Source organism: Puccinia triticina, chromosome 10A (assembly GCF_026914185.1).
Source record: "Puccinia triticina chromosome 10A, complete sequence".
In the NCBI taxonomy this organism is placed as follows: Eukaryota; Fungi; Basidiomycota; class Pucciniomycetes; order Pucciniales; family Pucciniaceae; genus Puccinia; species Puccinia triticina.
The window spans coordinates 6,796,297-6,809,103 of NC_070567.1; the positions used below are offsets into that span (position 1 = coordinate 6,796,297).

General features: G+C 49.1%; 2 protein-coding genes across 2 annotated transcripts; one reads left to right on the forward strand and one right to left on the reverse strand.

The window, feature by feature from the left end:
* Positions 1–4,964: 4,964 nt before the first annotated feature.
* PtA15_10A708 (uncharacterized protein) lies at positions 4,965–6,400 on the reverse strand (the record flags this gene model as incomplete). Its single annotated transcript, XM_053160912.1, has 5 exons — positions 4,965–5,093; positions 5,179–5,271; positions 5,359–5,877; positions 5,960–6,062; positions 6,153–6,400. 5 exons carry the CDS (start codon positions 6,398–6,400, stop codon positions 4,965–4,967), a joined length of 1,092 nt encoding a protein of 363 aa, XP_053024839.1.
* A 356-nt stretch (positions 6,401–6,756) lies between these two features.
* PtA15_10A709 (uncharacterized protein) lies at positions 6,757–10,516 on the forward strand (the record flags this gene model as incomplete). Its single annotated transcript, XM_053160913.1, has 4 exons — positions 6,757–6,781; positions 6,904–7,397; positions 7,689–8,070; positions 10,512–10,516. 4 exons carry the CDS (start codon positions 6,757–6,759, stop codon positions 10,514–10,516), a joined length of 906 nt encoding a protein of 301 aa, XP_053024840.1.
* Positions 10,517–12,807: the final 2,291 nt, after the last annotated feature.

Sequence of the window (12,807 nt, forward strand, 5' to 3'; positions counted from 1 at the left end):
CAAAAAAGCTATACATTTAGCAGTAATTTTTCTACTAAGCCTGCCGCGCACCCCTTATATCTCTGGGAAAAATTCTGAAAATTATTGGGTCATGAATTTGCACATGTGCCATGATACTGTGAAATTTTTGGGGCTACTGGGGCACAGGAAGCGATATTACAGGTCCCTGCCGTGTTAAAATATGATTTTTTCATGTCAATTTTATCTAGGCTCAAGGAGACCCCTAAATGACTTGATTATTTTTTAGGGGGATCATAAAAAGTCATTCTATTGATTCATCAAAAAATATCTCAAGAAATGCAAGCCATTTTTTTGGGGGAATGCACAGTGCGCGAAGAGCCGTGGCGAAAACGCGCACTGGGGGCGGGACGTCAAGAAGACAACCCCCACAGTGCGCGAAGAGTTTTCCGCAGTGCGCGAAGTAAGTCCGTATATTATAGCAAACTTAACTAAGTCCCTGCCTGAGGCTTTGCCAGAGGTACTTAGGTTCTTGCATGAGAGAACCAGATATTTTAGTCCTCATTTTGTTACATCCACCATATCTCATGTAATTCTGAACCATGATTCACAAGACCAACTTTTTATACATCACACGCTTTTTCTCATATTTTGCACATTTTCCAGATTCTCTATTTCTTATCTCAAATTTTTTAAAAATTTTATTGAGAAAATAAGAATTAAACTCCTTAAATACACCAGTCTTGTACTTGGTGCAATTTTTGGGCAGCAGTTCCCCCTTTATTGGGTTTACTGGCGCAGCCCAAAAATACAGCAAGCGCAGGCCTGGTGGATTTAAGAAGTTTGTTGATCATTAATCCGACGCGGGGAGGACGATAATTAGGCCAAGCCATCAATACCTCCCCGCGTGGGATACGCTCACAATCCCTCACAACGCTCCTCCTTTTATATTAATCTTTGTGTCTTTTGTTCTCTGGAACCATCACCTCTTTTGTGTTTTGGCGCCCACCACCGAGCAAATGCCTGTAACTTGTGACCCACCCACTGCCTTCTTTGCTGCTGTTTACTTTTCATAGTACTTTTCCCGGCAGAAAATTTGTCCCTTTTTGCTTGTATGTACATTTTATAAATTACTCTACCCGGCTGAAAGCGCATGTACACTCCGTCTAGCAATCTTCAAATGCATTCCTGCTTAATACGCCAAAAAGAAGTAGCTTGGTCCTCTAAGCTGCGAAGCCTGGGCTTCTGGTTAAGGTAATATGTAGCCTCCGGTCATCCTGTATAGGTAAAAGGTCCGGCTATCTGTTGTACTCTTATGACCGCTCTTAGTCTCTCTTCCTTTCTCCCTACACTGCTCTCAAGCCACGTCAATGCACTGGAGGGTTTGGTTGGGAGTTGCTTCACTTCTTCAATGAACATCATCCTGCATTTCTGCGACCACCAAAGCTGTCCCCAGCTTGAGCCAAGTGTCTCAAGTCAGGACCCATTGCGATGGCTTGGCAAGCCAGTGGCCCAACAGCCACAAGGGACTTTTTTAACTTAAAAGCTGTCCCCGCCCGTTTCTTGTTATAATCCTCATAGGATTTCACACCATTCCGGTCTGTGTTTTTTTGTTGCGCCATGGAGCCATTTGCAAATATTTGTGGGTCCAGATCACCCATGATGAATCTGAGCCAGGTGTCAAAGAATGAAATGTGGATGTTTTTGTGTGTTTGCCGGTCGGACTGGGAGGCGCAACTGAGTCGTCTCATTAAGCTCTGGCTTGATTCCCACCGGCACCACCCAACCGCCAAAAATGTTCCGGTCCACCTGACCTATGCGCCCCTAGATACTCCAATATCCCGAAGCCCAAGCACCCGTTTGTCAATCGCCCCAACCAACCAAGCCCAGCCTTGCCCGCCCTTGAGTTCCTCCCTCCGGCCAAGTTCACAATCTCCATTGTCTCGCTCTCCTACAACCAGCCTAACATCCAAGCCCTGCTCAGCCCGAGCTTCCCCACCAGCCTCTTGGTCAGACACACCGGCCTCTTCCTGCTCGCCGCCATCCCCTCCCGCTTTGTCAGCCTTGTCCAGCTCATCTCATCCCACATCCAGACTCTCAGCTCGTGCTTCTCTAAAGAAGACCAGGAGCGCTGGGTGGAGCAAAGGGCCACAAGACAGGAAGCCAGAGCCAGGTCGTATAGACCCTTCTTTCAGCTCAGACTCACCTTCTTGCTCAGGATCAATGGGCACCATAAGTCATCTGCTGTACGCAAAACCCTCCGCAAACGCTGGATTGCTGCGCTCAAGCTGATTGTCCAGTACGGCGCCTACCTCCACAAGCACCCATCATCATTGTCAATTTCACCCTCACTGACAACAATTGAAGGCCAAGAAGAACCAAGAGCTTCATGCTCCAATCAACAGGAAGACCACAAAGTAAAAGGAGTCATAAGGCTTGACCCAAGCCAGGAAGGCTGGCATGAGCTCTTTGGTAACATCCAAATAGGATATGCTGTTGACCATCATGACTAGAAAAAGGTGGTGCGACTCTTGGCATACCTTGAATCTGTAGCTGTTTGTGCCCATCTTTTATAGAGTCTGATATCTTGTCTCTCCTACTCTTTTGTATCAGATTGCCAAACTTGGGCCAGACTTCCACAATTCCAGCCATCTCTTTGTCAACTCCTACATATTACTAGGAGTCTCATCTGATGAGACTAATCCCTTTCCTCTGGGACACTTCTCTTATCTTTGTACTGTTGCCCGGGTTCATATTCTTTGCTCATACTTACTGTTCAACAAATATTCTTATTCTTTGCAAAATTAGCCCAGAAGCTGTTGTACCAGGGTGTGCCATGGCATTTCTATTGGAAACACAGATCCCCAGGACCACCTTCAATACCATTAGCCATCTATTCTTTGCAAGTCATTTGCAGGGAGAGCGGTGGTATCTCTGGGTACAGCTCCAGCACATGAGTTCAGTTATTTGAGATGTTGGGACGGTATTGCTTATGTAACATTAAGGGAATCTGCCAAAGCTCACAGAATTTTTCAGATTCACACTACAAAATTTGCATTTCTGGGGCCACAAAATGGATGGTAGGGGCTGAGTGCACCTGTTGCCTTTCATGTCTAATCCATTTTATGTTCTTTAATTTTTGCAATGTGTTTCACTGCATCAGGCCACACTGCTTTTACAACTGGAATCTGTCTGTATTTGGTGCTTTTGAAAGTTCCTAATTTGATCTGCCCAACAGACAATTGAATTCCAGATTCCAAGTTGACTGTTTGACTTCAACTTGGTATCAAGCGGTTGAGTGGAGTGTACCTGGCAAGTTGCCTTTGAAACAAAATCATCTGCTGTGTATGTATTGTGGTGAGCCAAATCCTTGAAGTCATCCCTTATTCAAGGCCACTCCCGGTGTGGTGACCCATTTCGTGGCCAGCTAGTCAGAAGCATCTCTGCCACCAGGATCATCACGACTCATCAAGGTAACAAGAACCCAAAACCTCAAGATCCTTTCTCATCCCTCCTCATCACCTTCCAACCTCCAACTGGCTCCCCCTCCTTCAAGATCTTCCCCCCCCCCTCCTTTTTTTCCTTCTTTCCATCTTTCCATCTCCTCTCCTTCTCAGTCCCCCATCCTCCTTCCCTTTTCTTGGTCCTAACACAGCATCTGCTTTGGGTTTATTCATCTGTCCTTTATTTTCTTTGGCTTTTTCTTTCTTTTTCTGTTTGTTCTTGTTTGTCCTGAGTGCTCTGCTGGTTCTCCTCTTTTCTTTTCTTTTTTTTTCTTTTCCTCTGGTTCATTTCTTTCTTCCTGTCTCATCTCATTGTGTTTCATCCCTTCTTCTGTGTCTCTTTGTCTTTTCTCCGTTTCCTTGTTTCTTTCTGCTGTTTGTGTTGTGTGTGCGCGCGTAGCGCGCGGAGGATGTGATGAAATGTATGTGACAGGTCGCCTCCCGGAGTCCAAGTTCGCCAAACTTGGATGATGGGAGAGGCATGGCATTCTGATCCCCAGAATACGGACCATCAAGAGTTTATAGATCATATTTTCAGAGTTCAAACCTTCGAGCGCAGCTCGCCAATCTTTCTTCATCTAGAGTTTCGCGATCCCCTTTCCTCCTCTTCCTTAAGATCGCCTCCCATCCCTTCAACAACAACAAACAACCGCAGCCGAGGATCCAAACCCCCGACAAACATCTCAAAACCACCCCAACCAAAAGCTATCTTTGATCTTTTTCCGCGCTCATCTCTACGGACCACCGCCACAAGGGCAGCCTAAACAGCACCATTCCCCTCACACGACTGTCACCGCTTAGCACGGACAGGAGTCTCTCACCGGCTATACACTTTTTTTCCTTTGACTCACCACTCTTGGCCATATCCCTGTTCAAGTGCCTTTTGCCGTCACTACATGATGTGTGCTCCGAAATTCCTGTTAATTTTAAGTTCCAAACCGCGGCCCTGCCGCAGCTTTTCCCTAGTTCTATAAAAATACAGCGCTGTGGCTGAATGCACTCGGACCTTTTCTATGTGATCCGGTCCATTCCTTCAGAAATGAGACTTCTCAAAAAATAACAGAGAGATGAAGATGGAGGAAAGGGGTTCTGAAATTATATCAGAAGTAAGGGAAGATGTAAGGGTACCATCCACCAGAAACTTAGAAAATTTTGTGTTATCAGGGTTGAGTTCTGGTGGTTCAAAGAAAACACCATCAAAAACCAAATTTATCTCATCCAAAGATTCCTGATAAGTCATAAGTTCCTCTGGCAAAGCCTCAGGCAAGAGAGGGACTTAGTTAAGTTCAATATTATGGCCAAGTGAACAAGAAAGACATCCAAGTTTTTCAGAGAAGAAGCAATGCTTGGTTTGCAAAAAAAATAACCTTCAAATGTTGCATGACTTTTAATTTGTCTGTGCTTTGAACAATCAAGACAAAGAGACTCAATTCAACAAATTCTGCATTACTTATAGCTTAATTATGATCCACCTCTGGTGGAATAATATTCATGATCAGTCGGTTACTCTTTAACGTCCAGGAGTTTCACTACCCAGTAGCTAGCAGCAGCCGCTCCTCCACCAACAACAATTGTTGATAAACTTCCTTTGAGGTATCCCATAAAACCAATCCTGGCGCCAGTGAAGTAAGCCTGGATGAAAAGTAGAGAAAAAAAATCTGGTTTGTCAATTTCAATTGCAATTTTGAAGTTTGCTTCCTTCTTTCTGTCTATTTACCTTAAGTGATCCAAAAACCAACAAAGTTAATACCATAACACCAATGCTCCAAAATAAGGCAACATTTGCTTTCTCAACAAAGAAGTAGGGTGCCTGTTGATAATGAGAAAGTACATAGATACCGTAACCGTTAGTCAACAAACTTTCTAAATGGCCAAAATAAATAGAAAAGGTATTGACCATAGGAATAAGCCCCCCAAACAAGTAAGAAAACCCAATTGTGAATGCCGAGAGGTACATCTGATATGTTGAAACTTCTTCCACGCCTTCACCATACTTAAGGAGAAATTGTGTCATGCCTAGACCCAAAGATTCTGATTCAAATCCGCTGAGTTGTATAGTTTCCTCGTCCGCACTTTTTTCGCGTGAAATTGAGTCGTAATCAGGCGTCCTTCTTGAAAATAGCTTCAGTAAAATGGATACGAGTGTACTCTTCTTCCAGCTTGATGAGATGTTTTCCTGATCAGAGGAGGTCGTTCTGAGATACTCAAATTTTAACAAGTCATTGCTAACCATACCGCAAAGACCTTGACTGATACCAAAGGGTTGCAAGATTTCTTGCACCTGTCGATCCTTCGCGTTCGAGCAAGAGTGTGCTACTCGTTTTCGAATCAGTCTTTCTCGATATCTGAATTGGTCACGGTCGGCTTCAGAGGCAAGGTATCCCCCGACTCCCATCGAGATTGCCCCGGAAATTAGCTAATGTAATCAAGTGATAGAACATGTTTGTATAAGCTTTTTGTAGGGAGCCGAACCCAGGAAAAAAGAGGAAATTGCGTACCTCTGCCATTCCAGCAACAACGACCAGCCGCGAGGAGCCTAAGGATGATAATCCGGCAGTAAGCCCGAAGGGTACTGTCAAGCCATCACTTAGTCCTATAATTCTGCAAAACAAAAGTAATCACGGAATGTTTTATTGAAAAAAAGACTGTCAGTTTAGTGAGGCAAAGACAGGAAGAAATCGCAAGACCGACATGTTTCGAACTACGTCAATATCAATCAATGTTCTTTCCTCGTCTGAGCCTGGTGCTCGGCAGATACATAACCGATCATCACATGTGTTTTGGGCGCAGCCCTCTACTTCAATGGTCGGGAGTGGTTCCTTCAAGGCACCCATTTTATGATATATGAACTTTGTGGTAGGGCGCTGAGTCGAAGGCGAGGATTGAGGTGAAAGCGACTGGCGAGCACAAAGATGGATGGAGAAGGCTGAGAGGGCCATGACCCCGTATAAAGGATTGAATCCGACTTCACCGACAATCCGTGCGTGCGTTTGCCGATTCGGCTGGGTCCCGGCAACGAGGCTGCCACCTGGCCAGTCCGCCAGCAATCACCGGAGACCGTCCAATAAGCACGATGCCGCGCCGAAGACCAGCCAGCAACCGACACATCAACGGGCCCAACAACGAAATTGGAGGGACAGTTCTGCGGGCACTAATTCTACTCTGAGGCTAAATCGTCCTGGCCTGAATCGGCTGGCTGGGGTGCCCAGGCGGGAGTGGCGGTCACAATGCGCCGACCCCATACTGGCCGATTCAGATCCCAGAAAACCGTCGGACACAACCCTCCAAGACCACAATGACCAAAACATCGTTGCTGGCCGGTGAAGTCAAGGTGCTGATTATTGACAAATATGACATGCAAGCTTCTGCAATCAAAGTACCTGAATCCTAGTCAATGACCGGCATTCTATTACCCAGCCTGACTAACTTGCTTTGCTGCCAGCCCACAGTTTCACCTGGAACCTTTATCAATACTTCTGTCTACTCGGCGCATCTGTCTCCGTCATCCGCTCTCAAGCCTGTACCCTGGATGAACTCATAGCCTCCTACCCAAACCTCACCCATCTATTCATCTCATCCGGTCCCGGTCATCCTACTACCGACTCGGGAATCTCGATCCCAGCTATCCATCATTATGCTGGCAAGATTCCGATTCTTGGGATCTGTATGGGCCTTCAATGTATCTACTCGGCCTTCGGCGGTGAAGTCTCCAAAGTTGGAGAGATCGTCCACGGAAAGACTTCGCTCGTCTCACATGACGCCAAAGGTCTCTTCAAAGCCCTCCCTCCGCACATCCAGTGCACCCGATACCACAGCCTTGCCGGTCGATTCGGCACCCTACCCTCCGAGCTAGAGGTGACCTGCTGGACCAATTCAAATCCCCAGCTGGCCAACGACCCTGCTCCGTTTGACGACAAATCCTCGATCATCATGGGCGTCTGACATAAGCTGCTGACTATCGAATCAGTTCAATACCACCCCGAGAGCATCCTTTTTGAAGAGAGCAAACCCTTCATATTGATTTTTTTTTTTTTGAATCTTTGAGCCGGCCACTGGTCCAAAAATCCCGACTTTCAATTTTCTCTCACTCCCAAGTCTAAGCCCACCGCACCCGCCGAATCATCAAATCAGTAAACAACATTGGAAAAAAATTGCGTGCAAAAAGTAAATAAAGGATCTCATTGAGGCCAAGTGTATCCCCGGTCCATCCGGCCCACCGACCTTAAGCGCAAACTTGCTGCCAATGTCCCACCAGTCCAAATCGACTTCTATGAACGCATTCGCCAAACCTCGACCGGCAAGGTAGCCTTGATGGCCGAGTCCAAACGTGTATCTCCTTCAAAAGGCTCTTTCATGACTCCAACCACGCCAAGCTCACCCGCGATCGCTGTCTCGTATGCCGCCGCTGGCGCATCCGTCATCTCAGTCTTGACCGAGCCCAAGTGGTTCAAGGGTACCCTGTTAGACATGCTTGAAGTCCGCCTGTCAGTCGAAAACGCGCCCAACCGACCAGCAATATTATGCAAAGATTTTATCATCGATCCTTATCAAATTGACGAGGCTAGATGTTATGGGGCTGACACGATCTTGTTGATTGTCGCCTGCCTCAGTCTTGATCAACTGAGGCTCCTCTACAACCACGCCAGATCACTCGGCATGCAGAGCCTGTAAGCTCTCGATGGGGAGGGCTTCACTGTTCAAGGATTGAGGGGCGAGGGCGAGGCACGAGGGGCGAGGGCGAGCTTAAAAAAGCCTCTCCGAGGAGGCGCGAAGCGTCTCTACGCGACCTCCGAAGGAGGGTAATTGTGTTAAGTTCGGGGCGAGGGCAGCTTCTAGAACCTCTGTCTGTTTCGAGCTTAACTAAGCCTCTCGTTCGGAGGGTCGGGGGGGCCCGACCCCGCGTCCCGAAGGGACGCTCTCCGAAGGAGAGGCTTGCTTGTATTAGTAAAGTCCGACCCGCGGCCTGAGGACAGTCAAATTTTGGCAGAGAAATGATAAAAAATAAACTCAGCACAAAGTTAAAAATAAATAAATAAACTCTCTTCAATGCCTTTTGGCACAGCTGTAGCTGCCCATCTTGAGCATCTGCTGGATGTTTTTGGGGGAAATTCAGCCATAAATGGCCTGCTCAGCTGCTATTTTTGCAAGGGCACTTACACATTTGGGAAATTAGATTTTGATGACCCGCTGGATTCCACTCTTGTCGGATCAGGGAGAGTCCCACGGTTCTTGAAGTATTAAATTGTATTTTTAATGAAATATGTACATATTTGCAATCGGTGGCGCTTATGGCTTATAATGTATGCATTTTGCTATTTATGCCATAAGGAGTGGATCAATCCAAGAGTTTATCTGGGCTTGCATTGGGCGGATCACTCCAATGCCCAATACTTATCCATCCCCACAGTTTCCTAATGCTATGGAAATGCGGAGCTTTGAGGGCCGTACATATACCAAAAAATCACAAGCTTTTCAATGGTCTGGGAGGCGTGACCAGAATCAGAGCGCTGGTGGGTGATTTGGGGGTTGTAATGCCCTCCCCAGCCAAATGGCTGGTTGCGCTCACGCAAGATTTGGGACATTATATTCAAGTCCCTCCTTCGGAGGCGCTTTGCGCCTCCTTGGAAGGAGGGGACTTGTGTTAAGTTAGTGTCTGTTTATTGCAGGGGAGGTTGCACTAGTTCGGGGCAAGTCTCAGTGCTTCCCTCCGTATATACAACTTCATACAGCAAAAGCGAAAAAGCTTGCGGTCCGGCAGGCCCAATTTTGGAATCTCAGCCACTGCCCTTCAAGCCTGTATAGGTCCTGTATGTCAAGCTGCATACAGGAATATCATTGGAAGAAAAATTCTATTTCCTTCATTATTAACATTGGGGTATTGAGGGTTGCACCATTGGAATCCTGGTGCAATTTTACCCCCATCGGCCGCTTTGCCAGGACTACGTGCCCCACCCAACAGTTGGCCCGACACGCGACTCAAGCTCAACCAGTCGCCCGGAGGCGATGTGACATCCTGTACAGCGGAGCTGCACAGGTGGCTGAAATGCAGCAGGCAATTTTCAGCCTCCCGCACCCGCAAGCTTTTTCGCTTTTGCTGTATAAGAGCATCTCCACCCGGGGAGGTAAACCGGGTTGCTATCCCGGGTTTACCCGAGCTTAACTAAGCCTCTCCGAGGAGGCGCAAAGGCTTAGCACTAAAGTCCCAATCTCTGCCTGAGGCTGGGGACATTTCCACAGAAAATCAGGATTTTTGTTTTACATCTCTTTTACAGATTTTCCTTGGCTTAAAATCCAAAGCCTCCTATACCATATTGTAGCACTGATTCTCAGCTTTCTTATACACATTTTTTCAAGTAAATTTGTCACAAGCTCGCTTTTCAGCGACCATTCCTGTGAGGGGCTGTCTTGAGCAATGCGATGAAGCCATTGGATCATCCAAAGGTCAAGGTCAGACGTGGGTTTGTTCAGTATGGACTTAACAGTGACAGGTCTTGTTGAATACAGAATTCCCAAGAAATTTAATGAAATATGATGTCAAATTGTATTTTCATGTGTATAGGCTGGGCAGGTTATCCGGGGAACATTGGGCCGGATATAGGCTCTCAGGTGGATTTTTTACATCCAATTCTTTTCCAAGGGATATGGGTAGCTGTTATTTGTAAAACACAATAATATGTAGAAACAAATTCTGATTCTAATGGTACTAGAGGCTGTGAGGAAATCAGAGTTGTACCAGGTGATACATGGGTCCAAAAGGAAATTTGGACAATTGGCTGGGCAGCCTCAAGCCAAATCTGGGACATTGGGCACAAGTCCCTCCTTTGGAGGTTGCTGTGCTCCCCCAAGGAGGGACTTGCGTTAAGTTCGGCGTTTACCAACCCAAAACCAAAAAAACACCACCCACCCGGGGTGGCAAACCAGTTTCTATTTTGCCTCTGGAGGTGAAAATTGACATTGGGTTGCTACATCTGGCAACCCGCTAGCAACTCAATAGCAACTCATCCCAGCTCATCCCCCCTCCAAACTCACCAACCCAAATAATACAACAAGCCTAGAACAGCTACAACCCGCCATCAAAACAGTCATCAAGAGCAATTCAAGCTATCAATGACTGGCTGTCCGGTCATCAAGAGCATCAAAAGCTATCAATTACCGGTTACATATACCAACCATTGAGAACATCAATGACCAGCTATACCAGTCATCAAGAACATTGATGACCATCTATACCGGTCATCAGGAGCTATTTCAATGACTGGCTCACTGGTCATTGAGACGGTCATTGAGAGCTCTCTCAATTACTGGAGCTCTTGATGACTGGCTGTACCGGTCATTGAGAGCTCTCTTGATGACTGGCTACCCCGGTCATAGTGAGCTCTCTCAATGACTGGCTACCTGTAAGCCCTGCTCCTCATAGGCTTACACAGACATGTCACTAGATTACATAATCCTAGTTCTCCCTTGTACTTAGTCTTCACCCTCTGCTTCCTTAGTCCGGCAGAGAGCTTCCCTCTCTCCCGGCTAGGTAAGCTCCTTTCCACTTTCTCTCATTCTGTCTAGTTGTACTTACCAGAGAGAGCTTCCCTCTCTCCCGGCTAGCCCTTTGCAATCGAGTCCCCCACCGTTTGGAACTAGAAAGTTCCCAAAGGCTCCGGCCTCATCCCCTTTGGCCCCGGTTTCCTTGTCTTCATCAGTGAGGGTCTACTGGACCCTTACACTTTTTTTTTCTTGTTCCGAATGTACCTGGATCACTGAATCTGATCGGAAAACTCTCTGCTCCTGGTCAACCGTGACCTATCTGGCAAATCCTTGTACCTGTGGCAACGTGGGCCGGCCTTCATTGGCATTCGGTCACCAAAAACAGAAATCAGTTACGCAGCCTGCAACACCACCAGCACCCACAACGTCTCGCCAGCCGACCAGCCTCATCCAGATCCCCAACCACCGCCAGCCTCTTCTCCGAGCACCACACGCCCCGGGCCCCTGCCGACCTCCTCCGCGGATTCCGCCCGGAGCCACTCCGCCCCGCCGAACAGCACTGGCCCCAGTGGGCCGCCAAGCTCCGCCAGGGCTTCTCGCTCCTCTTCCATGGCCTCGGCAGCAAGCGCGCCGCCCTCAACCACTTCCTCCACGAACACCTCGTCCCCCGTCTCGGCTGGGAGGCCCTCGTCATCAACGGCTTCCAGGCCGACGCCACCCTCCCCGCCATCCTCGCCGAGCTCGAGGCCATCATCCTCGACCACCCGTCCCCCGCGTCTTCCAATGACGAAGATCAGCCCCACCACCATGCGCCCCGGAAAGCGAGCTCGCTCGAGGCCCTCGAGGCCCAGGCCCAGTGCCTCTGCGGCCTCCTGAGCCGCCGCCGCCAGCATGACCAGCCAGACATCGTCCTGCTCCTCCACAACCTCGACGGCCACGGCTTCCGGAGCCCGAAGATCCAGACCATCCTGGGCCTGCTCGTCGCCCAGCCCTCGCTGCATCTGCTTGCCACCCTCGACCACATCCACGCCCCCGTCCTGCGGCCCCTCCACCGCGCCTCCGCACGCCCAGGCGGCCAGGCCCCCCTCGCCTCCGCCTTCAACTTCCTCTACCACCAACTGCCCACCCCGACCGGATATGTGCTCGAGAGTCTGCTCGGCACCACCTTCGACGCCCTCCTCCCCCCCTCCATCCTGCTGCCCTCCGGCCTGCTCCTGCCCACCAGGATCGCCGCTGGTCTAGCTCCACCCGCCGCCAGCTTCCCCACCGTCGGCGCCACCGGGCCCGCCGCTGTCCACGTCAACCTTGGCCAAGCCGGGTTTGTCTTCATCGAGGCTAACGTCAAGAAATGGGGTCTGGCACCCATGGCCGGCACCCTCGCTCCACCCCCCGCTTATGGGCACCAGATCGGATCCATCCTGCTCGCCTCTGACACCCACGCACGCCGTAACTTGATGCCCTCCCCCTCCCATTCCCACTACGACCCGCTCCAACCCTCCTCCGAACACGTCGACGACCACCGGACCGATTGTTCTTCCGTAGAGACCGTCCGTGCGGTCTCCCAGAGACGTTGGCACCGCCTGATAGGCTACTCCACCATCGACACCTCCCGCTCTCCCTTGCCCTCGCACCCTCTTCAACAACTCTTCCCCTACCCAAGCCCATGCCGGTAACTTGCTCTTCCAATCTTCCGCCGTCTGCCCAGAGGCTCTGATGGCCGCCTCCGGCCCCACCAGTGTCCACGATCGCCTGAAGACCACCCCTCAGCTGGCGGTCCGCCACCAGAGACTACGCTAACCTGCACGACGTCACCACCTCCTTTGTCCTTGCTCTCTCTCCCAACCAAAAGGATCAACAACCAATTGAT